This window comes from Schistocerca piceifrons, chromosome 1, assembly GCF_021461385.2.
Source record: "Schistocerca piceifrons isolate TAMUIC-IGC-003096 chromosome 1, iqSchPice1.1, whole genome shotgun sequence".
NCBI classification, from domain to species: Eukaryota; Metazoa; Arthropoda; class Insecta; order Orthoptera; family Acrididae; genus Schistocerca; species Schistocerca piceifrons.
In genome coordinates this window covers 766,125,828-766,153,606 of record NC_060138.1, presented here as the reverse complement: position 1 = coordinate 766,153,606, position 27,779 = coordinate 766,125,828, and the positions used below count along the sequence as shown (strand labels likewise).

Below are 27,779 nucleotides of genomic sequence, written 5' to 3'. Positions count from 1 at the left end.
TGTTGAGTGAATAGTCCGGAAGCTGAATGTTTCCAGCAATCTTTTTCATGGTGCTTGTCTGCAACTTAATGCCTGCTCCATGTGGTGAGTAGCAATCCATTGTTTCCAAATATTGTTAATATTATGCTGATTAGGCAACAAACAAATCAAACCCTCTGAAGAAACATTTATAATAGGCAGGTTTATTTTTTAACAACCACTTCACACCTAACACAACATGCAATATCCCTTTGTATCAGGTCACTATTTTCAGCACATATAGATCAACCAATAAAACATTTCATAGCTGCTTAGCAAAATATGCACAGGATTATGAAATTAAATATGACAGTTTCAAACTGCCTACACTGTTCTGTTATACTTTGCTGCTTCTGATAAACTGGAAAGAAAATGGTGCCATATTCACATTATGAACTACCACTCCACTGCAGAAAGATTTTGTACATTTAAGTCATACATAGAGAACCAGGGAAATTCATAGACCTAGTATAGATTCCATTTATACAACCACCAATTAACTCTCAAACAGGCTCTTATGGGTGGAAAGATAACTGATAATTTGGCAGCAGAACCATTACACTTTTTAAAACATGCCACTATTGAATGAGTGGCTGACATTCAGGAAGCAAAATTTTGTAATACCACGAACAGAAATACCAAAAGAGGAAAGTACTTTCGGTTTTAATCAAGAGTTCTGCAAACTGTTTCCTGGATGTGAGAAATGGTCAGTCATTTTCTTTCTTATATTTACAGTTTTCTCAACTGATTTTCCTCCTTTCAAACAATTACTATTAATACTCCGTGGCTAAGGGCTTCTTTTATAACAAAATTAACGAAGATAATAGTATGTCCTCTACATCATACACGACACTGCATTTACACAGACATCTATATCCAGAAAGCCATTGGCAGGCAGATCAAAGAGCAGTAAGAGCTGTGGGAGGTCTCCCTGCTGTCAACAGATAATAATCCTAAACAATGTGGAAGTTTCAGAAATTGGCACACATTCATATTCTACATTTATCAGAAATTAACACTGCCACTTCATCATTATGAAGTATTGAAGGGTTGTGTAATAGTGGATTGGATGTCAACATTTTAACACTGTGACTTTCATGATACAATTTAGAGAGAGAGAGAGAGAGAGAGAGAGAGAGAGAGAGAGAGAGAACATATTTCCATACTTTGAGCTTAAAAAATTATTGAATACACTGACAGCAGGAACGTCCACTCACAAAAAATTGATCTTCTATGCTTTTCCACCAATTACACTTTCTGAACAACATTACGACATAAAAATTTCAACAGTTCTCCCAATACATAGCCAAGGCCTACAATACATTTCCAAATACCTGCAGTCCTGGTATCTGGGCAGCAGTGGAAGGTACGTAATATTCAACTCTTGCAACATCCGTCTGCGTAGTTCCAACTTGTACAGGTCCTTGGGACATAACTGAGATGGCTTCATCCATCTGGGTTGCTGAATACTGTTGTCCTTGAGCTGCAGTCTGGCTACTTGGCACTGGAAGTTTAAGATCCTCACGATCACTGGAACTAGCTGCAGCACCAGCAGCCAATGCTGCAGCTAGGAGAAATAATAGGTTTCATTTGTTAAAAAGGAACTAATTATACAACTGAAATTATGTTGATCTAATATCAAGCCTGCATTACATCATTCATGAACTTTTTCAGAATTAAATTCATAAGCGACATGCTTAAACGACATTGGTTAATCCCAATGTCGATCAAAAAAATGGGAAGCGATTCAAATAGGCTTAAAATGACAAAAGAAAGTTATGAAATCCAATTCTCTCTCTCTCTCTCTCTCTCTCTCTCTCTCTCTCTCTGTGTGTGTGTGTGTGTGTGTGTGTGTGTGTGTGTGTGTGTGTGTGTGTCACTTTAAGTGTAAATCAGTGTGCATAAAAACGAATTACTGATAGCAAAGATTAACGCAAAGGACTGTAGTGTAAATGGCAGTATGTTCTTCCATTTTTTGCTATGAAAGAGGATTATGAGTGTAACCGAACAAACAACATCATACTGAGAGACAGCATTTATGGTTCATGGAACAAGTAAAGAACTACACATCTTTGAATAACCAATGGGACTAATGCTGGATAACCTTGAAAACCATAAATGCATTTAAGAAAACCCTCTCTGATATCATAAAGACGTTTCCAATTAGTGCCTCATCCATATTCTCATGAGTTATTACAGTATAGTAAATGCTGAGAGAAGCTTAAATTCCACAACTAGCTAGCTAGCCAGCCAGCCAGCCAGCCAGCCTTGGGAACATGTTGAAAATTATTTCACTCATAACAAGTGAACATCTGCATACTTCGTAGGATCCAAATTCCCAATCAATAAAAGCTAAGAAGTACTCACACACTCCTTATGCAACTGATATGTAAAAAAAAAAAATCTTTAAACCCCAAGTCTAAAACCAAGAACTTTTATTATCTTAATTTGCTCCAAAACCTACATTGTAATTACAATGCCACTGCTACTTGGGTATGCCTGAACCATCTGATTTTAAATTTATGATAATAGTTTCACAGCTTACATCCATCTTCACCACCCTTCCCAAAGCTTTTCAGCATGCCACATACAGCTTGTCTACACTGAAGGGGAAATGTCCATTGTTTCATGCAGTCAATTCAGTGTTTGCTATCTTGAATGTTTTGTTTGTTCCTGCCACATAGGCTTTAACGTGTGCCCAAATTAATTCAGTCAGAGTATACTGACATTGGTAGGTGGGTAAGTGCAAAACTGCACTACCAAAGTCACATGCCAGTAGATCAAGGTCATATGTTTCGTCATTTGAGTTGTATAAATTAATGAGCTTCAGCAGTTTGGCATGAATCTGGTTTGTACTGTGGAAAATATATTTATTTTCAACCCCGCACATAATATCTGCTTTCCTGGTATTTTCACTTGGTGCTTTCCCTATAAGAGCTGTTGTTCATTACAATGGCCAATTTCAGAGCAAGTTCATTGAACCACTTCTTGAAAGTGACAGCATTCACTTCCAAATGGCAGTCACAGCTGTTTTTCTTATAGCTGAATACAAGTTTGCTCTAAGGAACAAAACCAGAAGAAGAATTATCCGAAGCTTACCAGAGAATGTTTTCCTACAGGAACTTTAAAAGCACTAGTCTCATCATTCATTTCAAAAAGTTTTCCTGAAACAATTTTGTTTCACTCATCTTTCATCTAGGTAATACACTACCAAACCACAATGTTCTCTTTTTTTCGTACATCACTCTCAGGAACGTGGCACGTGCTGCAGCTGTATCACTTCATTCCATTAAAAACTTTCTTCCCTCATTATTTTTAACATAACTGAAACCAACGCATCTTAAAATTCTTTGCATTGACAAAGCACCACCTTTGAGGGCAATTTTCTCACACATAATTATAGTAAGTTTTTGTGACATCAGATATTCACAATTTATATCCACTTACATCCATTTCAAACAACAAGCGCACCTTAAAACACCACTGCCACAAGTGTATGGTTTCTCGTGATTTTGATGCTTTCCAGGTGACAAAACTATCTGTTCCTGGTGTTTCTGCAGTTCTAACACCTTAATAGTGTGCTTCCGGGTGTCCTGGTGATTGTTTTTTTCCACTTTATGTACAACATTTTGACAACTGATCCAGCTGTCTTCTACAGGTGCTGCAATTTTTGCTGTTGTGTGTACTTGCTGCCTGGATTCCAACCAAACTGAGCTATTGCTGGTCTCATGCATAGCCAAGTTCCATTCCCAACATTTATACTACACCCTTTGATGCTCTTGTTTTTTAGAACTCACTTTTTTGTTTTTTAAATGAGCACCTTAATAACACTGTCCCAGAAAATTGGCATTTGTACCACGATACTGGTCTCCCGGCATTTCATCTCATGATGGTATTCAATGCTCTGCAACAACTGATTTGCTTGGTAGTTTTAGTCATGTATATTTAAGTTCCTTGCAGCTCTCCTCACTGTTCCAATTTTCTGCCCTGTGTGACATACGCCACATTCACCGGGAATGCAGTACACCCTGCTTTCAGAGACCCATATCATATTTAACACTACAAAGAATACTATTTATCTTAGCTGAAGGGAGAAAATTGTCTATAACATCTACTTATTTCTATTTCTTGCTGGATGGAAAATAATATGAACAAATGAATAGCATGACGATGGGTACTCCATTATCACCCGTCATAGCGAACCTATACATGGAAAAGGTTGAAGCAAATGTGCTATAACCCACCAAGATGAAATCAATGAGTTCCTATCAGCAATTGGACAACACATTTGTGGTGCGGCCCATGGAGTAGAAAAGTTTCAGGAGTCCTTGTAACATAAAATTCATGATGGAACTTGAAAAATATGGTCGAATACTGTTCCTTTGCGTGTCAGTTAAGAGAAGAATGGATGCATCCCTGGGTCAATTAGGTTAGGGTCTCTATATACACTATCTCCACGCCTCCAGCCATCACCATCTGCCACAAAGAAATTTGGTGCTGAAGACTCTAGGCCCTGGAGCTGTAATATTTTCAAACAAGGAGAGCACCAACAAAGAATTGTAGCACCTATGAATATCATTCTGAAGGAATGGGTAATCATCACATCATCAAACTGAACAGGTGGGTAATGCAATCATAATCAAGCTTGTCTCAAAAACACCTTGAGACAGACCGAGGAAGAGAATCCAGGAATCACTTATTTACTTTATGCTAGCCCAATACCCATAAATATCAGTAGAAAAGATAAGTACACTCGTAAAGAAGCATGACACGCGTTATATTTTGCTCTCTTCAGTTAAGATAAAAAGTATTCTTTGTTAAGTTAATGATGATCTAGGTCTCCAAAAGCTGGGTAGGTATTGCATTCCATCCAACTGTGGCATGTCTTACATGGTGCTGACTATCAGAACACTTGAGGACAGATGCAAAGACCATGAACAACATATCTGACTAAAAAAAAAGACAACACCCAGATGTTACCCAGCACTGCCTCAAACACGATCACGAAACAAAATATGTCGAGACCAGTATTATGGAGCAAATGTAAAGTTCTTGGGACACCATAATTGAGAAGCTATCGAAATAAAAGTTATCACAAAATTTAATAGGGACAGTGGTTTTAAATTAAACAACACTTGGGGTCCAACACTCACTCTATTAAAATCTTGCTGGACATCCCACCCACTAGAATTTCACAGAATATCAGTTCGAGCTCTGAAAAATGGAACAGCATCAAAGGGCGTAGTGAGTGTTGGAAATCTAATACAGCTATAAACAGCAGCATGAGACCAACCAAAGTTGACAGTCTGGAAGTAATACACACATCAAGTACACACAACAGAAACGCTAAGAGCATCGGAAGAAGATAATTGAAATATTGTGCATAATATAGAAACAACTCGGCAGAAAACCCAGAGGCAAACTATTAATGAACTGCACTGAGAAAACCTGACAGATCACATGAGATACACTTGTTTACAATTTGCTGTTCAGTTCTCCTGGCAACATGACGTGCTTCTGTAGTCCGTTCTTGTGTCTTCAAAATGTCAACAATAGGAGTCTCACTTTTGGATTCATATTTGAAAGACTTATGAATTGTTGTTGTGGTCTTCAGTCCCGAGACTGGTTTGATGCAGCTCTCCATGCTACTCTATCCCGTGCAAGCTTCTTCATCTCCCAGTACCTACTGCAACCTACATCCTTCTGAATCTGCTTAGTGTATTGATCTCTTGGTCTCCCTCTACGATTTTTACCCTCCACACTGCCCTCCAATGCTAAATTTGCGATCCCTTGATGTCTCAAAACATGTCCTACCAACCGATCCCTTCTTCTAGTCAAGTTGTGCCACAAACTTCTCTTCTCCCCAATCCTATTCAATACCTCCTCATTAGTTCCGTGATCTACCCACCTTATCTTCAGCATTCTTCTGTAGCACCACATTTCGAAAGCTTCTATTCTCTTCTTGTCCAAACTGGTTATCGTCCATGTTTCACTTCCATACATGGCTACACTCCATACAAATACTTCCAGAAACGACTTCCTGACACTTAAATCTATACTCGATGTTAACAAATTTCTCTTCTTCAGAAACGATTTCCTTGCCATTGCCAGTCTACATTTTATATCCTCTCTACTTTGACCATCATCACTTATTTTACTCCCTAAATAGCAAAACTCTTACTACTTTTAGTGTCTCATTTCCTAATCTAATCCCCTCAGCATCACCCGATTTAATTTGACTACATTCTATTATCCTCGTTTTGCTTTTGTTGATGTTCATCTTATATCCTCCTTTCAAGACAATGTCCATTCCGGCTTATGAATACGGTATGCAATCCTGTTTGTTTGCTTGTGAAGCACTTTATGTTTATCGCCGTCACCCGACTTATTTATTTGTTGAATCGCACTAGCCCATTTACAGGAACACACCACAGCTATAGTACTACAAGAAAATAACAACAGCTGAAATGAATAATTTAGTCACTCTGTGAATGAAACTGCATTGTCGCGAAGTACAGCAACAGCGCAGCCTGTGTGAGAGATTCTCGCTGTGTATGAGTAACTCACAGGTAGCCGCTTGAAAAGGGAATGAATCTTATTGACCGCTGGCAGTTAATAGAGTGGAATGCATAGAACAGATGAAAATTTAACTGTCCTTGTATGTGACTGATTATATCGATAGCGAGCTGATGTGCAGATTGTGGTGTATTGATACTAAAATACTTTCATATCCTCACTTCTTGCTGGTATTTGTCATTTAATTCCACGAAGTGGGAACCTAATGGCTAACAGAGCTCTTCGACAATGACTTTCAAGGCATATGCCATGATTATTCCAAGAATCGCATAAATAATTTCAATGATGTGCAGTATACAGTTCATTCTATAAAGCTATCTGAACTGATCAGTGTGTCGACTGCAACTGAAAATGGAGAAAACCAAGTTTAATGTTATAACTGTAAAATGTAATTATATTAAATTTCAGCCTCCAGTTGCATAAGCTAAGAAACTTTACCTAGGTTTCATCTATAATAACGTAGCCTTCTTCAGAAATGTCACAATATAAAATTAAAACATGCCGGATATTGGCCTTGTCAAACTTACATGTTTGTACGAGAGTACATAGTCTTAAGACATTGTGACATTTCTGAGGAAGGCTGAAATTTAATATAATTAGCTATTATTAAACATTTTCATTTTAAGGGTTGGACTGCAACACAAATCAAAACAGAAATGGATGAAGATCACGTTGACTCTGCACTATCACTGAAGGCAATTTACTGTCCACTTAATGTGGTCTAACAAGCACTGAATAGGAAGTGAGCTCTGGCAATCCAACTGAGGTCACCACAAAGAAAATCATTGACAAAATCCACGATATGGTAATGCCAGACGACTGAACAAACATTCAAGATTTCTGAGACGGAGCAGCCGCATAACATCCTGCGTGAATAATCAGCTGCATGAACAAGATGTGTGCGAGGTGGGTACCATGATTGCTCAGTTGCCCAACAGTGCAACTGGCACAACATTTCAACACAATATCTGGTAATGCTTAATAATGATCTGCAAGAGTTTTTGCACTGATTTGTGACTGTTTATGACACCTGGACCCATCACTACACATAGGGGAGAGTCAAAAATGGCAGTGAAAACATTGGACAAAGGCTAGTGAAAGTGTACCAAACAAGGCAAGACCATTTTGACAGCTCATTAGGTGATGCCCACCATTTTTTTTGCAATTCCCAAGGTATAATCATCATACATTACTTGGAAAAAGAAAGAACCATAACGTTCACTGTTAAATTGTTAGAAACTTGCACTGACAGAAAAAAAACCAGGTTGGCAAGCAGAGAAGTGCTCTTTCACCAGGATAATACACCCTCCTACACATCAGCAATAACAGTAGTTAAAGTGCATTAATTGGGCTTCGTATTGGTGTCTCATTCACCCTATTCACTAGATTTAGCTCCATGTGGCTTCTTCCTGTTCCCTAACTTGAAACTTTGACATGCTGGGAAGAAATTTTCATCAAATGAGGAACTGATAGTTGCAGTCAACGAGTATTTTGCAGAAGTTTATATAATCTATTTTTCCGATGTTATGAAAGAGCTGGAGCATAACAGAACCAAGTGTATATCCCTCAACAGAGACTGAAGAAATAAGATGAGTTTTTTACGAAACAAACTTTTTTTTCCTTCTTCTTTGCCCTCTTATCGAACCATCCTTTTATTATTTTGTGAGTTAGAGGAAAATACCTTACCTGAAAAAGCCTGTAAATATGAGGCTGGTTTGGTTAAGTCTGGTAAAAAAGCAAGGAAAAAATGTTTATGAAACATACAACTCACTTTACTTCCTTACATAAACTCCTTTAAGGAATACGTAATTGGTCCAGTGATCCTCTGGCTTTTTCACCCCACTGGAAAAAATAGGTTCTGTCAAACTCTGCAAAATACTCATTGGCTGCAACTAACAGTTACTCATTTAATGAAACTTTCTTCCCAGCAAACCAAAGTTTCAAGTTAGGGAACAAGAAATAGTCATTTGGGGCTATGTCTGGTGAATAGGGTTTAAGAGTGCAGGATGTTCCATTATCTTTGTGAAAGAGCACTTTTTTCCCTGCCAACCTTAGTCTTTTTTCAGCCAAAACAGGTTTCTAAGAATACAAAAATGAAGCATAATGGTGTCCCATATATGGTTCTGCCTTTTTCCAAGTAATCTGTACGCATTATTCCTCGAGAATCCCAAAAAACAGTGGCCATTAGCTTACCAGCTCACAAAGTGGTCTTTGCCTTCTTTGGTGCATTTTCACCAGCCTTTGTCCATTGTTTTGACTCTGGTGTGTAAGGATGTATCCTGGTTTCATCAAGTCGCAAATCGGCACAAAAAGTCTTGTGCATTGCGATTAAATATCATCAAACACCATGCTGAAATGTGGGGCCCACTGCACTTTTGGTCAACTGTGAGTAATCGCGGCGCCCACTTCGCAGACAGCTTCTTTGTAGCTAGTTCTCTATGCACGATTTCATGCACTTGGTCAGCAAGGTGATTAAGTCTCAGAAAACTTACAAATTTTTGATCTGTGGTCGTGTATTATCACACTATTGACTGTCAATTGTTTCTTTGTTAAAACCTCAAATGGACAGCCAGAGTGCACTTCATTTTAGGGGCTTGTCCAACCACTTTTAAATTCATTAATCCACAAATAAATGGTCTTCAATTAAGGTGCAGAGTTCAAGTGAACTTTATCCAATTCTGTTTTGATGTGTGGGGCAGTCCAACTCTTCAAATGAAAATGTTTAATAACAGCACAGAATTCAGGTTTCTTCATTTTCGATTTGACACACTGACCAGTTCAGATGGTATCAAGAATAAACTGTACACTGTAAATTGTTAAAATTCTCTATATTATCTTTGGAATAATCAAGCTTACCAACCATGAAGGCACAACAAAAATGTTCCATTCTTTCACAGAAATTTACCAGACTTAACACAAAGAAAGTGTAGTGGGTGCAACAGCAGTTACCTAGCTAGCTTCCCTGCTCGTTTTGTTGGCAATTTTCAGTGAGCTGTGATGTCAAAGCACACACCTTTTCTGTAGGAACATGAGAACATGGTGACCCTTTGACTCATCTTAAAAGTTATGTTAAAGAAAAGCAAACATACAGGGTGTCCAGAAAAGGACTCCCAGATTTCAAAATTAAATATCTCGAAAACAAAGATCGATAGAGGAATGCAGTAAACGGTATATTTATTGTGAAAGCTGTAAGACGTTTATACAGCAGTTTGAAACAATAGTTACAGAAGCTGCTAACAGATGGCGCTGTAATCACCATACGTAATGCCTAGTATAAATAGTGATCCGAAGCCCAGATCGATCAGTTCCACTATTGAAACGTGAAAGGAGGTTAGCGTACCAAAGGAAGAGATTAAAACCATGTACTCCATTGAACAACATGTTTTTCTGGTGCTAGAGTATCACAGGTTAGAAGAGAGTCCTACAGCAACAAGGCAAAGTTTTCAATCACGATTTAATGTTCCAAAAGGACCTGATGCGAAAACCATTCGTACGCTCTTCGCAAAATTTCAACGAACAGGCAGCGTAACTGATGGTCTAGTGAGGCATGTTGGCCACAAGCAAACCATAGTTACGCTTGAAAATATCGCCACAGTTTCTGGAATTATTCAGCAAAATCCAATGGCATCCGTCCGTAGAATTGCATCTGAGACTGGTTTGAAGCGTTCCAGCACGCAGAAAATACTGAGAAAGAGCCTACACATGTTTCCATTCAAAATTCAAACGCACCAGGCCATACCCGTACGAGCTGTGCAACAAGGGGTTGCCTTTGCTAATCAGATGCTCACAATGATTGATAGTGAAGGATTTGATGTTGGCTGCATCTGGTTTACAGATGAAGCACACTTCCATCTGAATGGATACGTGAATAAGCAGAACTGGCGATTTTGGGGTTCCCAAAAGCCATATTGGTGTGAAGAGAAACACCTGTATTCTCCTAAAGTTACTGTGTGGGCTGCAGTATGCAGCAGAGGCATTATTGGCCCTTTTTTCACTCGAGAAACTGTCACTGGTGCACATTAAATCGCAATTTTGGAACAATTTGTCGCCACACAGCAAGCGTTAGAGGATCGACCAGGTACTGAATGGTTTATGCAAGATGGAGCCCGATCACATAGGACCGAACAAGTGTTTCGCTTTCTTGAGGAATACTTCGGGAATCGAGTCATTGCTTTGGAATATCCCAAATTTACTGGTGCAGGCATGGATTGGCCACCATATTCGCCTGATTTGACTCCCTGTGACTTTTTTGTGGGGCACAGTGAAAGACATGGTCTACCCGAAGCATCCCGCCATGCTGGACGAGCTTGAATCAGCGATCTCTGTGGCATGTGAATCCATTTCGGTTGAGACACTACGAAATATGATGGCGAATTTCATTCTACGTTTGCGCCACCTCTGTAGTGCCAATGGTGAACATTTTGAAAACATTGTGATGTGATTGTTTGCAAAGATTGTTTTCATACGATTATTTCACTTATGTATGCTGATATGAGCCGTACAGCGTACAGCGCCATCTGTTAGCAGCTTTTGTAACTATTATTTCAATCTGCTGTATAAATTTCTTACAGCTTTCACAATAAACATACCGTTTACTGCATTCCTCTATCAATCTTTGTTTTCGAGATATTTAATTTTGAAATCAGGGAGTCCTTTTCTGGACACCCTGTATGTTTATAGTTTTTGTAGACTTAGAGAAGCCTTTCAGAATGTTGATTTGTAGACAATCCTTGGGATTCTAAAGGTAGCAGAGGTGTTTTTTAAAAAAAAAAACAGCACCCAGGAGTGAAACATTATCTGCACATTTAACAGAAACCAGAATGTAATGAAAAGAGTCAAAGGGCACGAAAGGGAATTAGCAAGACTGAAGTGAGGCAGGGTTGTAGAAAGAGAAACTTGTTAACATCTAAAATTAATTCAAGTGTTAGAAAACCTTTTCTGAGGGTGTCTGACTGCAATGTAGCTTTGTACGGAAATGAAACATGAACAATAAGAATTTCGAACAAGAAGAGAAATTAGTTGAGTGGATTGAATAACTAATGAGGTGGTACTGAACAGAATTAGGAAAAAAGAAATTTTGCAGTACAACTTGGCTAAAACAAAGGCTTAGTTGATAGAACACATTCTGAGGCATTGAAGAATTGTCAATTTGGTACTACAGGCAAGTATATGGGTTAAAAATTGCAGAGGGGGACCAAGGGATGAATTAAGTAAGCAGGTTCATATGGATATACGTCGCAGTAGTTATTTGCAGGTGATGAGGCTTGCACAGAATAAACAGACACAGGGAGCCTGCATGAAAGCAGCCTTCAGACAGAAGATCATGATGACAAAACAATACATGCAAAGCTGCTTTATTTATTCTGTTGCATGCAGTAAGGTAACAGCTGTGTCCCTCAGATTGCCCAACTCCACTTTTTTCTTTAAGTGAGTTATGTAATATACAATATAAACCTGTTTGCACCAAAAAGATAATTTTTACATGGAAACCGTAAGTAATTAATCAGTTTCACTGATCTCTGACATTTATACCTAAGCGCAATGTAACTGGACACTGACCCCTAACAAAATAATTTTGGCCTAGTACTGGCCATTAACAAGTGCTGTTATGATTAACAAGAAGACTAAAACGACGGCAACCCTCACCATTTTGATACTACCCGAGTGACATGTCACTGTGGGATCACATTTATCCTCCTCACAGATAATTATCCATATTATAACCCTTCCAAAGTCTTAACCACATACAATGTTGACTGCACCGTCTCATCAGTAATCACTACCTACAATAAATCTCCTCAAATACAGCAAGCATTTCTATGTTAACTCAACCCACGACACCGTCTCTACACAAATTGCAGTTCCACCCTTCGCACCACTAATGTTCACACAAAATCTTCATACATTGGTTTTCTTGTTTCAGAAATAAATTAATGGCTTATTGCTATAAAAGTTGTAGATAAGCCTTTATTTATCATTGGGTCCCCACCCACCACAGCCTCCAATTTCTAAAAGATTGTTACTCAAAATTTTAAGAAACATTACAAACCTTGTTTTTCAACTCATTAAATGTGATGTAAGCGCCTTTTTTTTGTCTAGAGGTCTTAATCTATTTAATGTAAATAACAAAATAAAACAAACCTTGAAAATGAACATAATACCTCAATTTACTTTTTATTTAGAATATATCATACTATTAATATCATTCAGATCTGTCACTTTACATTAATTTATGAACAATCATAAAAAGCCAATAGATTCTAAGCATCATTAAAAATCATCCTTTCTTTTCCACAGGAGAGACCACAGAGAATTAATTTGGATGGCTGAAGCTACTGACATCAGAAAGTCAGCTCTGCCCCATTACTTCATTATGTTGGGGTATGTGATGTCAAATTTAATAGTGGCATTACACTACAACACTGAAGTAATTACTTTGCTTCTATATTGTTTTAAGGCATGAAGGTGGTTGTGACAGATTGACATGTAGTGTAGTGGTGACCGAGACAGTGAAGCCAAGAAATGTGATGGCATGCGAACGATTAATTCTGGTAATGGTAGATGTCATTCATATTTAATTTCTATGAATGGTTTATGTCTGCCATTCTGATAATGTCACATGTCAAAGTGGATGAGTAGCACTGGCAGGTTCACTATTTCCAAAGAATCTAGCCTATCAATAAAATTTGCTATCTTCCCTAACGTGGGTTATAAATCCACAACAATTTTTCACGTAATACCTCGCTCCACAGGAAATTTCAGGATGAATTTCTGCCAGGAAGCTAATAGTAGTACCTTTTATCAACTAGCATAGAAATAACAAACCAGTAGTGCAACAGATTTTCTGTAATTTAAGATAGTTGGTTATGTTGATAAGAGAGTAATTACAAGCTTCCGTTAACAATTTCTTGACAGTAATATTATCGAACTTTCACATATGAACATTAGTATTTAAATAATTCTCTAGACTGTAAACAGCAAACTAAGTTCTGCTTTACGTGAATTACAAGAAACTACTAAAAAAAGTTTTTTTTCATCGAGAGAGAGAGAGAGAGAGAGAGAGAGAGAGAGAGAGAGAGAGAGAGAGAGATTAAAACATTCTGCACTCAATATTAGGTTTCCACTAGCTTATGAATTACACTCACATTTCTTAGGAACAATATTACACATAAAGAAACTGAATTATTACCTATGTCAACAGCATCAATGCTGAAGTTCTGCAGTGTTTGGGTGACATCATTAATAGCATCATCATCAATTTCAAGCCTAGATTCATCAGACTTTGAGGCCTTATCCACTATTGCAAGTGCTTCTTCTGCAGCTGCAGCAAATATTGGGCAATGCTGCTGTTGGTCTGACAACAGACCAGACAGATCTGTGTGCTCCATACCAGGTTGTGGCAGTATCTGTAAATTAAAATTAAAATAAACTGTCATTTGAACCTGTAGTTGCAGTATTTTATTGAACATGTTAAAGAGTTAGCATGAAGAGAAATTTTTGTAATACCAAATTACACCTTTAACCAACAATCTGTTTCTACATACATACTATGGTTCAATAAAACATATACAATTTATATTTCCTTACTTGTTGTTGTAAGGTACGTAGCTGTTGCTGATGCTTTTGTTGCAACACCTGGTTTAGTTGCTGGGGAGTTGTTGGCACCATGCCAGGATCTAACTGTGTCAACTGCACCATTACATGAGGTGCCAACAATGAGGTTGGTTGCAGACTGTTCTTTAATATGGAGTGTGGCGATAGCGGCGGCTGCGGCTGCTGCTGCTGTGACTGCTGCTGCTGTTGTTGTGACTGCTGCTGCTGCTGCTCATGCAGTGCTTGTTCAGCCTGACAACATTTCAGAATTGTTCGATATATGTAAAATTGTGTCTTAACAGATGGAATACTTCATCACAAACTCAAATGAGAATGTAGAACATAAAATTTGGCCCACATGCCGCTTACGTTTATGCAACTGAACAAATAAATTTTAATACCTATAAAAATACACAGTCTGGAACATGGATGTTAGCAGCAACTGTGAGTACTTTCACTTGATAAAATAAACAGCCAACCAGTTGCCAGAAGTTTAAATAAACAAACTTGACTTAGGTTTCGAGACTACGAGTATCATCATCTGAAGCATACGCCATGATCTAAAAAATTATAACAAAGACAAATAATAATTTTTAGCTAACAATTACGGTGTAAAGTAACAAATTCCCAATTGGAAAATGAAATCGCCACCTATACTGGTTACATTAAAACATGATACACGGATCATGAGCTAACCCACTCAAGGCACATGCAGTAACTGTAATTACAATGTCCACTGGAACTTAAAAACTGAGAAAGATATTGCTATCGATCAATGGTAAATGTCTAACTAAACCCATGGCACCTATTTACAGCACTTACGTAAACTACCATATAGTGTGCCACATACTGCAAACTGATGCTATAATGAAAAACTCAATTAGGTAAAATCTATCTTTCTCTACATCACCATACTGCCATAACAAAGAAAATAATCTCCATTACTACCTGTATAAAACAGTGTATCAGTACTGTAGAAGTAACAAGAAATTAAAATGAAAATCAAAGAAGTATCAGTCTTAAATGTGCTAGGTACTACATTCTTATATAACACAGAGGTAATAAAAAATCTGTAGTACTGCAAGAAATAAATCATTACATTAGTTGCTTTTCTCATCAGTGATGTCTTAATATTTTCTGTTAGTATCACATGAGGGCCTTACTCTTTGATACTCTAGTTGACCAAATGAGGGCATTGCTATATACTTTCTGTAATGTCTTATTCACCGCTGCATTGCTACATATTTTTTGTAAAGTTGCATTCAGAGATTTAATTTCTTCTACAATTTCTATAACTGGTGTCATGTAACATATTGTTTCATGTAATACATATTTATAGTACCCATGTATCATGGAAAAATGTAACAGCTTGTGCATTTAAGACTGTTTAGCACTGTTTTGATCTCTGTTTTACTTCCCTGTTACTATTGCAGTACTGTTACTGCTGTTTTATATTGGTAGCACCATATATTATTTTTTGGTTATTACAACAGTATGTCAATGAAGAGTAAGAGAAACTTTATATAACTGAGCTTTGCGTTATACCATCAGCTCTCAACATGTGGTGCACTCTGTGGTAGTTTATGTAACTGCTGTAGATAGATGATACAGGATTAGTTAAAACATTTGCCTCCGTTCAATATCCATACCTATCTCACTTTTACAATTTCAATGGACGTTTCATTGTTACTGCGTGTAACGTGGCTGGTTCGTGTTTTAATGTAACCAATGTCAGCAATTATTTCATTTTCCAATTGGAAATTTGTCACATACACCACAATTGCTAGTCAGAAACTGTCGTTTTCTTTGTTACAATTCTTTAGGTAACAGTGTATATATCTGAAGAAAATGCTGAAAGTGGTATCACAACATAGGTCAAGTTTAAATAAGTAAACTTCTGGAACTAGTTGCCTTTTTATTTTATCAACCGATCCACAAAAAATACATTATTGCTAAAAAAGTTTACTTTCATATACTGTGCCAGATTGTGTGTGTGTGTGTGTGTGTGTGTGTGTGTGTGTGTGTGTGTGTGTTGGGGGGGGGGGGGGGGGGGGCAAAAAACATGAGTGTGCGCACACACCACGATGTATTTAATGAAGAGCGTAATTTTCTCCAAAGCTGTAGCAATTATTGTAGAAAATGCCTGTGATTGTAGCTGCAGAACTTGTCAATGATAACAGTGATACAGCGTACTATCAACATCCGTCATTCATCTGGCGTGACAACAAATGCTACGCAAAAACTACCTAACAGAGAGCCCAGGCACATTAAGGGATTTTCAGCTTCCTTGTGTGACTTGTTTCCAACAAATGGAGAAACAACTATATTATTGCACCCATTATGACCACACCAGTTTGTTTAGGGACATCCTGAAATGTACTGTTACAGAGTTTTATTGAATGAATATTGGGCTATACCATACTGACAGCCACTACAATGTCAACAAGTAATAGTGACACCCACCACTACTTCAGGAATGTGATCAACAACCATTTAATTTTTGTTTTTCAGCACACAATGTTTAACCCCTTATACACTGGACTACTGCATACGGGTCACTCCAAATAGCTAGCAGCAGCAGCAGCAGTCTTAGTAGTAGTAGTAGTAGTAGTAGTAGTAGTAAAGATCGTTGTTCACGAAGCAACTTACTGCAGGGACTAAGTAAGACACTGAGCAAGTATTCTATATATTGTCCAACAGCAATAATAAAGAATTTTTGTATAATAATTGTCATCATTACGATCATTCTAAAGGGGAAAAAAGGAACTACTCTTGTAGAACTGCCTTGGAAATATAACAATATTAAGACACAGATGTTCAAACATATCCCGTACAAACAAATAATCCATGCCATCAAATAATCCATGTACCCTAATTTTAAGGGGAGAAAATCACTTTAATTTGTGCTTTATTTACAAAAACATTATTCTGACATAATGATTCCATTCATCATAACTACCAGAAGAGTACTGTCATCACTATCTTCTCACAGATCGCCGTCCTTGGCCCCATCCAATCAATTTGTGATACCATATTCTCAAAGGATTTTTTTTTCACCAGTGGTTGCAGAATGGAGTCCAATGCTCATTTCAACCACTCACAAATACGGGACAAATCTGGCTGCCTCATTTTCCACTTGCACGACAGATGTAAGGTCTCCACGAATAACGATCAAGTCAGTTTCCTCTTTTTGTAACTTGCCTCACACTTCCTCAGTTGTATGTCATGAAAGTTGTCCAGGACCAATATGTTATGTACAATATTTACTCGAATCTAAGCCGCACTTTTTTTCCGGTTTTTGTAATCCAAAAAACCGCCTGCGGCTTAGAATCTAGTGCAAAGCAAGCGTAAGTTCTTAAAAATGTCGGTGGGTGCCGCCACAACTTACTTCTGCCGTCGAATATATGTAGCGCTGTTTGTAGGCACAAAGATAAATACTGGCGCCAAAACCTCTGCGTCAGTAAATAAATTAAAAAAAAGGTGGAAGACAAGCTTTTTTTCTCTGCGCCGAGTTTCGACCACTGCATTTTCATACATTATCCAACGAAGTAAATACTAATTCCGTATTGTTCATCTTCGAATGTAGTAGCATTTCAATGTACTACGAAAACCCGACTGGCAAGAATGTTTAGGATGTTTGTCAATATAGCCAACTCTACGTTCTCAATTTTTTCCTATCTGTTAGAAGAGATGGTTGCTAATACGAACTTTTATAAATTGTGAATCACATGCAGTATTCTCATCACAATAAGAATAATACGAATATAAACATTTTGCCATGTATTGTTTCGTGTTTGCTACTATCTCATTTAAATCCTGTCTGCGTAATAAACCACAAAACTAGAGTGACACAACAGCAAACGTGGAAGAATATACATATCATGTCATGTGTATATTCGTATTATTCTTATGCTAAACAGTGATACAGTCAGAAATGAAGCGAGGCAATTGCCTAGATTTTTAAATCTAAGATGACTCTAATTTCTGTGCAGAATGTAATGTACTAAAGAGGCGCCTGCAAAGATTTTCAAATGGAGAAAAATTTTCGCTAAACTCTCGTTCAGAACATCTTCGATCATACGCAGTCTATTATTTGGTTCTTGTTAGTCATTATCAAAGAAAGCAGTAGTGTAAGTAACAACAAGTAGCTGTCTCTTGCCATTGTTTCGCTAATGAGACGATTCCTCTCTCTCTCTTTCTTTTATTTGTAAGCGGCGGTAGCGCGCTCAAAAGGAAGCCATGCCGCGATCGGCGACAGGCCGTAAATACGCAGTATCAGAGTACGACAAACAATGCATGACACAGTACAGTAATGCATTTTCAGCGTAGAGTGACGTAAACACCTATAACAAAGAAAACTGCGCTTATCAGATCAAAGAAAAATAAGCAATCAATTCAAACCAGACGAAGCACGTGAAAAAGGGAGGGTACCCATATAAATACGAACGGAGCGCCTGACACATAGCAATGGCTACCTGGTAAAGCTTAACTGCTAAGCTTACGACTCGAACCAAACTACTGTAGCTGTATCGTCATTCATTTGACCTAAATTGTCTCATATTACAGTGGACCAACTTTGTTTCGATTTGGAGATGCTGCCTAAAACTTTTCTCTCCCCTTGAATTTCGAGTCTCAAATTTCAGGTGCGGCTTAGAATTTTTTTTCCTTGATTTCGAGTCTCATTTTTCAGGTGCGGCTTAGATTCGAGTGCGGCTTAGACTCGAGTAAATACGGTAACTTCAGTAATGCACCAGGGCAATGCGTCAAACGTGTCACCCAGTCACCCGTAATGTAACTGTCCATCCATCCTTTCAGATTCACTCTCACCAATATGCCTTTCACTGGTGTTTTTAGGATAGTTTTGTTTTAAACATCATTTAAGGTGGTAGATTATGTCCGTTGCCAGTAACACTCAACATCACTACACCCCTTTGCTCCTAATTTCTGCCAAGTGTTCACAGTGTTGTCAAGTGGCATTTCAAAATAGTGATTACATCGCAAATTTACCATGTAGTGATGAAAATTCACTTGTCTTTCCTCGTAATCACATGGAAGCTGTTGAGTGATGAGGGTTTTCCTCCGGAAGTCAATTCCATTTTGACTAAAAAATGGTGACAGCCGGTCCCCCAGCATTTGTCAAAGTCACTTTTTTTTTTTTTGTCATTTGGTCACATCGTACTTTCTTCCCACTGCAAATTTTCAATGTTGTCTGCTTCTCTAATAATTTTAAGTTTTACTGTAGCTGTGTACATTTGATAACAATAACTTGTAGCCATAATTAACACTTAGTTAACACTTCACTTTAAATGTGCTACTGACATGTGACAGACTAAGGCCACAATGAAGTTATAATGGGCTCTATTGTTGAGCAGAGCAGTACCAACCTTATTACTATTAATCCACACACCCAATCTTACATCCTTAAATTCGGGGAAAAAATAAGCACGGGAAGAAATGAAGACTAGCTAAGAAATGTATACAGACAGAACTGATCAAAAAATGTTCTAGAAACTCAGGTAGGTGCATTACCAGTTATATACCTAAAAATCTATCCAACATTATGATAAACTTCTTGGGGATTATTTAGTGAAAACAGTATCTCCCTCTAAAAATGTCTTCTCTCTATGGAGGATGGCTATCATTGTGGTTCGTCTGTTTTTTGACTTGGCTGATCTGAACAGTTGTACGAAAGTACATCCAAACCACTCTCAAGAGTCTGTAGCCAAAATGTCCGTCTCCTGCTTATTGATCTTTACCCTACAACAGTTTCCTCAATTCTCGGTCTTAAGCTATTGTATCTTTCTCCTCTGATGATACATCCGAAATATCCTAGTATTCTGGTTTTGAACATATTCCCAATTCCTTATCCTCACCTTATAATGTTTCAATGGTAATTATGCCCATGATATTTTCCACTCATTGCTACAACCACATTCTGAATGGCTTATTTTGACACTGTTGTCTTATTAATTGTGCATGGCTGCATTCCATACTAGAGTACTCTGACTACATCACATTTAATCATTTGGAATCTTAGTTGCAAGTTCAAATACCAATGGTAAAAAACAATCTGATCCTAAGAAGTCAACTCTAGCTTTTTCAATTTTTCTATTAATGCATGGCCCAGACTGAGTTTACCACTGACCCAAGGACTTCTAGATTTGTGTTTCGATAACTTTTCAATGGGCATGCTATTAACAGTGACATCTGATGAGATCTTTGACGTTCTGATAATAATCATGGATTTAGTTGTGCCAAAATTCGTTTTGAGGCCCAAAGCATTGCTGACTAATTTCTTGAAATAGTGTCTGCACTTTTTTACATTTTCTACAAATACTAGTGTGCCATCAGCATAGCATTAGTTGATCACTTTACAACAGTCCTTTATACCTATTTCTACATCTGATATATACTTTGAACAATAACTAAACAGGAATGGGAACAGAACACAGCCTTTTCTTTCTTCTCGCAACATCTATGATTCTCCATTGCGGCTGATAATAGTGGTCTGTTGCCACTTTTATAAGTTTTTAATTATTCTAATATCCTGCCAGGCTATTTTACCTTCTTCCAATGTTGTTGTGGTCTTCAGTCCTGAGACTGGTTTGATGCAGCTCTCCATGCTACTCTATCCTGTGCAAGCTTCTTCATCTCCCAGTACCTACTGCAACCTACATCCTTCTGAATCTGCTTAGTGTATTCATCTCTTGGTCTCCCCCTACGATTTTTACCCTCCACGCTGCCCTCCAATACTAAATTGGTGATCCCTTGATGCCTCAGAACATGTCCTACCAACCGATCCCTTCTTCTGGTCAAGTTGTGCCACAAACTCCTCTTCTCCCCAATCCTATTCAGTACCTCCTCATTAGTTATGTGATCTACCCATCTAATCTTCAGCATTCTTCTGTAGCACCACATTTCGAAAGCTTCTATTCTCTTCTTGTCCAAACTTCTTCCAATAGGTTCACCAATTTATCATGTCACGCTTTGTCAAAAGCCTTTTCATAATCAATTAACCCCAACACACACATCTTGCTTCAGATCTAGGCATTTTTGTAAATAATAATAATAATAATAATGTTCACGGCAAATAAGGCTTTTCTCGTACCCATAACATTATGGAAAACAAACTGATTTTCACTCATATTACATTCTAGGTTTTTTTTTGTATATCCGACTGTACGATTTCCACAAAAAAATGTTTAAAATGTGTGACATTAAGCTTATTACCTATGTTCAGAACATTTTTTAGGATAAACTTTTTTTGGTATCATTACAAAAGCACATTTTAGACAATCCATTGTAATGTGTCCTGTTCCATATGCAGTATTATATAGATCGCCAATTAACTGTTGTAGGTAATTTTCTATCAGTTTTGGGGGTTTCACTGGCATGTTATCTGGACCACGTGACTTCCCCACTTTTGTACATTTTAGTGCATATTCAATTTCAGCTTCAGGGTTGCCACACGTTTCCCCAAGTGAAATTTCCTGATATATCCCTGATTCCCAGAAAAGGTTTAGTATTTTTCCCTGACAAATTCTGAAATCTCAGGGGAACTTAAGACGTAAGTTCACAACCTGTCTTTACCCTTATGGTACAAGGTACAATAGCGCAAACGAGGAAATATCTAAGAAACATTTGCAAGTAGATGGTGTTCCGTGATGTGAGCAAAAATCTTAAGTACTAACATCAAACTCGTTTGTAATGAACTGTTTTTAGATGGAGAAAGCAAGCCAAATGGTGTACGAGTTTCATTAAGACCAATGAAAACGAAGCAAATTTGGTGACAAAAATATGCATTTCTCAGAAGAAAGTAGGCTTCTTGGGAAGTGTATAAGGCGGAGAAGAACTGTGTAAATCAACACTGAAGATGATTGCCAATAAAATTTAGGCTCTACTATGTTCGTTATTGTCAGTTATTATCTGCTGTTTTATATCTATTGCGCAATTTTTCTTTTGAGAAATATATGAATACACAGCATACAAACCGCCAGTGACTAACAATTTTCGTCTTCTTACTGTCTATACTTTCTAACATATAAACTACTTTTGGAGTGCTAAAATGTACTAGAACAAATAAAAGTCTATAAAACGCCACACTGTACAACGTACTTGCAGTGGGCAGTCACAATTCCTGAAATCCATCACCCGTGGGTCCATGGCCTCTACCCTGCTGCTGAGGAGCACCACAGTCCTGGGTCTATGGGGAAACCATGAAAATCGGTTGCATTATACCACACACAAACAGACCCAACCTGTGGGCAGATTGTGAGACTAGATCCGACGGACATGGCCTGCACGTTAGTGGGAACCGATTGTCTACAGATCAATGGGCCCAGGCCCAATCCATTACAGATATCAGCAGAAACAACCTCCAGTTTTGGCCCGTTGCAGAATTCACTCGTGTGGCCATCTATTCACAAGCACAGGCAGCATGTTGATGAAATGAGACCACAGTGACCAATCCATGTAACAGGTAACTTGTTTAAATAATCTGAGAATCAATAATAATGAGGATAGGTATCAACTCTCCATGAAGATGATTGCTGAGCTGCAAATAGACACATAGAAAAGAATCACACTCTCACAACTAAATTTTCAGCCATAGCTTTTGTCAGAGGCCAGACAAACCCCCCGTGTGGTTCCTGAAGAGGGGCAGCAGCATTTTCAGTAGTTGCAGGAGCAACAGTCTGGATGATTGACTGATCTGGCCTTGTAACACTAACCAAAATGGCCTTGCTGTTCTGGTACTGCGAACAGCTGAAAGCAAGGGGAAACTACAGCCATAATTTTTCCCGAGGGCATGAAGCTTTACTGTATGATTAAATAATGATGATGGCGTCCTCTTGGGTGAAATATTCTGGAGGTAAAATAGTCCCCCATTCGGATCTCCGGGCAGGGACTACTCAACAGGGTGTCGTTATCAGGAGAAAGAAAACTGGCGTTCTACGGATCGGAGCGTGGAATGTCAGATCCCTTAATCGGGCAAGTAGGTTAGAAAATTTAAAAAGGGAAATGGATAGGTTAAAGTTAGATATGGTGGGAATTAGTGAAGTTCGGTGGCAGGAGGAACAAGACTTTTGGTCAGGTGAACACAGGGTTATAAATACAAAATCAAATAGGGGTAAAGCAGGAGTAGGTTTAATAATGAATAAAAAAATTGGAGTACAGGTAAGCTACTACAAACAGCATAGTGAATGCATTATTGTGGCCAAGATAGACACGAAGCCCACGCCTACTACAGTAGTACAAGTTTTTATGCCAACTAGCTCTGCAGATGAAGAAATTGATGAAATGTATGACGAGATAAAAGAAATTATTCAGGTAGTGAAGGGAGACGAAAATTTAATAGTCATGGGTGACTGGAATTCAGTAGTAGGAAAAGGAAGAGAAGGAAACATAGTAGGTGAATATGGATTGGGGAAAGAAAAGAAAGAGGAAGCTGCCTGGTAGAGTTTTGCTAATCATAGCTAACACCTGGTTCAACAATCATGAAAGAAGGTTGTATACATGGAAGAACTCTAGAGATACTAAAAGGTATCAAATAGATCATATAATGGTAAGACAGAGATTTAGGAACCAGGTTTTAAATTGTAAGACATTTCCAGGGGCAGATGTGGACTCTGACCAGAATCTATTGGTTATGAGCTGTAGATTAAAACTGAAGAAACTGCAAAAAGGTGGGGATTTAAGGAGATGGGACCTGGATAAACTGAAAGAACCAGAGGTTGTACAGAGTTTCAGGGAGAGCATAAGGGAACAACTGACAGGAATGGGGGAACGAAATACAGTAGAAGAAGAATGGGTAGCTTTGAGGGATGCAATAGTGAAGGCAGCAGAGGATCACATAGGTAAAAAGACAAGGGCTAGTAGAAACACTTGGGTAACAGAAGAAATATTGAATTTAATTAATGAAAGGAGAAAATTTAAAAATGCAGTAAATGAAGCAGGCAAAAAGGAATACAAACGTCTCAAAAATGAGATCGACAGGAAGTGCAAAATGGCTAAGCAGGGATGGCTAGAGGACAAATGTAAGGATGTAGAGGCTTATCTCACTAGGGGTAAGATAGATACTGCCTACAGGAAAGTTAAAGAGACTTTTGGAGAAAGGTGAACCACTTGCATGAAGATCAAGAGTTTTGATGGAAACCCAGTTCTAAGCAAAGAAGGGAAAGCAGAAAGGTGGAAGGAGTATATAGGGGGTCTATACAAGGGCAATGTACTTGAGGACAATATTATGGAAATGGAAGAGGATGTAGAAGAAGAAGAAATGGGAGATATGATACTGCGTGAAGAGTTTGACAGAGCACTGAAAGACCTGAGTCGAAACAAGGCCCTGGGAGTAGAAAACATTCCATTAGAACTACAGACAGCCTTGGGAGAGCCAGTCCTGACAAAACTCTACCATCTGGTGAGCAAGATGTATGAGACAGGCGAAATACCCTCAGACTTCAAGAAGAATATAATAATTTCAATCCCAAAGAACGCAGGTGTTGACAGATGTGAAAATTACCGAACTATCAGTTTAATAAGTCACAGCTGGAAAATACTAACGAGAATTCTTTACAGACGAATGGAAAAACTGGTAGAAACCAAACTCGGGGAAAATCAGTTTGGATTCCGTAGAAATGTTGGAACACGTGATGCAATATTGACCCTACGACTTATCTTAGAAGAAAGATAAAGGAAAGGCAAACCTACGGTTCTAGCATTTGTAGACTTAGAGAAAGCTTTTGACAATGTTGATTGGAATACTCTCTTTCAAATTCTGAAGGTGGCAGGGGTAAAATACAGGGAGCGAAAGGGTATTTACAAGTTGTACAGAAATCAGATGGCAGTCATACGAGTCAAGGGCTATGAAAGGGAAGCAGTGATTGGGAAGGGAGTGAGACAGGTTGTAGCCTATCCCCGATGTTATTCAATCTGTATATTGAGCAAGCAATAAAGGAAAGAAAGGAAAAGTTTGGAGTAGGTATTAAAATCCATGGAGAAGAAATAAAAACTTTGAGGTTCGCCGATGACATTGTAATTCTGTCAGAGACAGTAAAGGACTTGGAAGAGCAGTTGAACGGAATGGACAGTGTCTTGAAAGGAGGGTGTAAGGTGATCAATAACAAGAGCAAAACGCGAATAATGGAATGTAGTCGAATTAAGTCGGGTGACGCTGAGGGAATTCGATTAGGAAATGAGACACTTAAAGTAGTAAAGGAGTTTTGCTATTTGGGGAGCAAAATAACTGATGATGGTCGAAGTAGAGAGGATATAAAATGTAGACTGGCAATGGTAAGGAAAGCGTTTCTGAAGAAGAGAAATTTGTTTACATCGAGTATAGATTTAAATGTCAGGAAGTCATTTCTGAAAGTATTTGTACGGAGTGTAGCCATGTATGGAAGTGAAACATGGACGATAAATAGTTTGGACAAGAAGAGAATAGAAGCTTTTGAAATGTAGTGCTACAGAAGAATGCTGAAGATTAGATGGGTAGATCACATAACTAATGAGCAGCTATTGAATAGAATTGGGGAGAAGAGGAGCTTGTGGCACAACTTGATTAGAAGGAGGGATCAGTTAGTAGGACATGTTCTGAGGCATCAAGGGATCACCAATTTAGTATTGGAGGGCAGCGTGGAGGGTAAAAATTGTAGAGGGAGACCAAGAGATGAATACACTAAGCAGATTCAGACGGATGTAGGCTGCAGTAGGTACTGGGAGATGAAGAAGCTTGCACAGGATAGAGTAGCATGAAGAGCTGCGTTCAAACCAGTCTCAGGTCTGAAGACCACAACAACAACATTGTGTGTCGACCATATATTAGTACTATCCACAACATGGAAGGAACACCTATAAACAATGGGTGAATTATTCATGAGATTAGGTGCCTGAGGTGTCACCATTAAGTCCTCAACATCACAATTTGGGAGAAACAATGTAAAGTTCTTGGGTCTTGTTGTGAATACCATATTTACACGAGTGTAAGACCCGCCCCCTCCCCCCCCAACCTCTTCTTTTAGAAGCTCTTTGATAAAAATTTACTTTTTAACAGATTCTCACTAACCAAAACTACAAATTTTTACTGTTGTAAGGTCTCTGTATATGATGTTACCAACACATCTACTCTAAACTTTTGCAATTTTATTCACTGTCTAAACTTTGATAACATAGGGAGGAATATAATAAACAGAAAGAAATGGTTTACATTATCTTCACTGCCTTCTTGTTTACTGTCTTCTGTGGTACCATTGTTTTTAATCATCGACATCATCCGAACAGAACAGATCTCTCTGTTGTCACAAATATTTGGCTATTTCTTTCGAATATGTTGCTACACTTGAGGTTATGGTTACTGTGGGAGCTAAGAAAACAGCTATTTTCTCTAAACACAGATAATTTCGATTCTAAACTGACATGAAAATGTTACAATGCCCTTGCTTACAAACATATTGTCTCCTCCTCTCTCTGGTTGTGTAGAACCAGCAGCTGACTCAGCCCCTGCTCTTCCCATCATATCTCACAGTTGAGCACAGACAACAATGCTGCATGAAATGTGTAAATATGCCACTGGATCCACTCTAGACTTTTGGTATCTCCGCAGAAATGCATGCTATTGTTGACTATTTGTGAGAATTTTAAAGTAAATTCAATTTCAAATACAAATGGATTCAGGCAAACTAGTTTACACATGGAAGATGTTCATAAAAAGCCAAAGAAAGCAGGAAATAAAGGACACAGTATAGATTCCCATGGTTTGCAGTACATTGAAATTTGCTACCTGCTCACTACTCCCCTGCCCCCGCTTATCTTGGTTCTCAGTCAAACTTGTGTCACCATTCCCCCTCCAAACCTGCTGTAGTGCTACGCTTCAGCAATAGCGAAACACACGAAGGCAATATCTTTTCTTGGGTGCAGGTTATATGCAACAATAGCAAATAGTACACAAATACAGCAACTAGTACACAAATAAATGATCGCAATCATGATTCTCAGTTCTCAAACTTTCGCTTCTCCTGTGATCTAGTACTACATCCACAACGTGCCTTCTGCTGTAATTTATTCTTGTTATGACAAATGCAGTCAGTTTAATGCAATTTATTTCATTTGTCAGACATTCAATGCTGAATAAATTTTCTTTTTCGTTTCATCTGAATGTCACCATCTTGTTTTAAAGCTCTTTAAAAGCTGGTGATTTTTTGACCCGCTATTCTAATATGTGAAACGTGACAGAATCCTAATGTGCAACACTCTTGGTATTCATTACAGTTTCTCATACCCAAATAAAATACTGACTTGGATTCAGAATCAATTAATGGTTTTTGAAGATTTTCGCCTATGAATGTTACCTTTACTTAAAAACAAGCTTAAATGTATGTAGGTGGTAACCATACATGTATGAGAACTTTTATTGCAAACCTGTTCAAATACAACAAAAGTTTGCAAACTGACAGAATGTAATGCTATTTCCTCCTGAGTTTCAAAAAATTGTCAGTTTTTTTTTTTTTTTTTTTTTTTTTTTTTTTTTTTTTTTTTTTTTTTTTTTTTTTAAGCAGAGTTGGCTAGTTGATAATGTTTTTAGTATCTCTTGCACTAGTATC

The 27,779-nt window shown here is 38.1% G+C and overlaps 1 protein-coding gene across 4 annotated transcripts in view; it reads right to left on the bottom strand.

The window, feature by feature from the left end:
- Positions 1-27,779, bottom strand: part of LOC124712302 (ankyrin repeat domain-containing protein 17) — a 278,433-nt gene that overhangs the window by 150,317 nt on the left and 100,337 nt on the right. For all 4 annotated transcript variants that reach the window (XM_047242597.1, XM_047242611.1, XM_047242618.1 and 1 more), the window contains exons 19-21: positions 14,182-14,439; positions 13,784-14,000; positions 1,353-1,585 (exon numbers count right to left, since the gene is read on the bottom strand). In XM_047242597.1, coding sequence (XP_047098553.1) covers positions 1,353-1,585; positions 13,784-14,000; positions 14,182-14,439 — 708 coding nt within the window. The remainder of the gene's footprint in view (positions 1-1,352; positions 1,586-13,783; positions 14,001-14,181; positions 14,440-27,779) is intronic.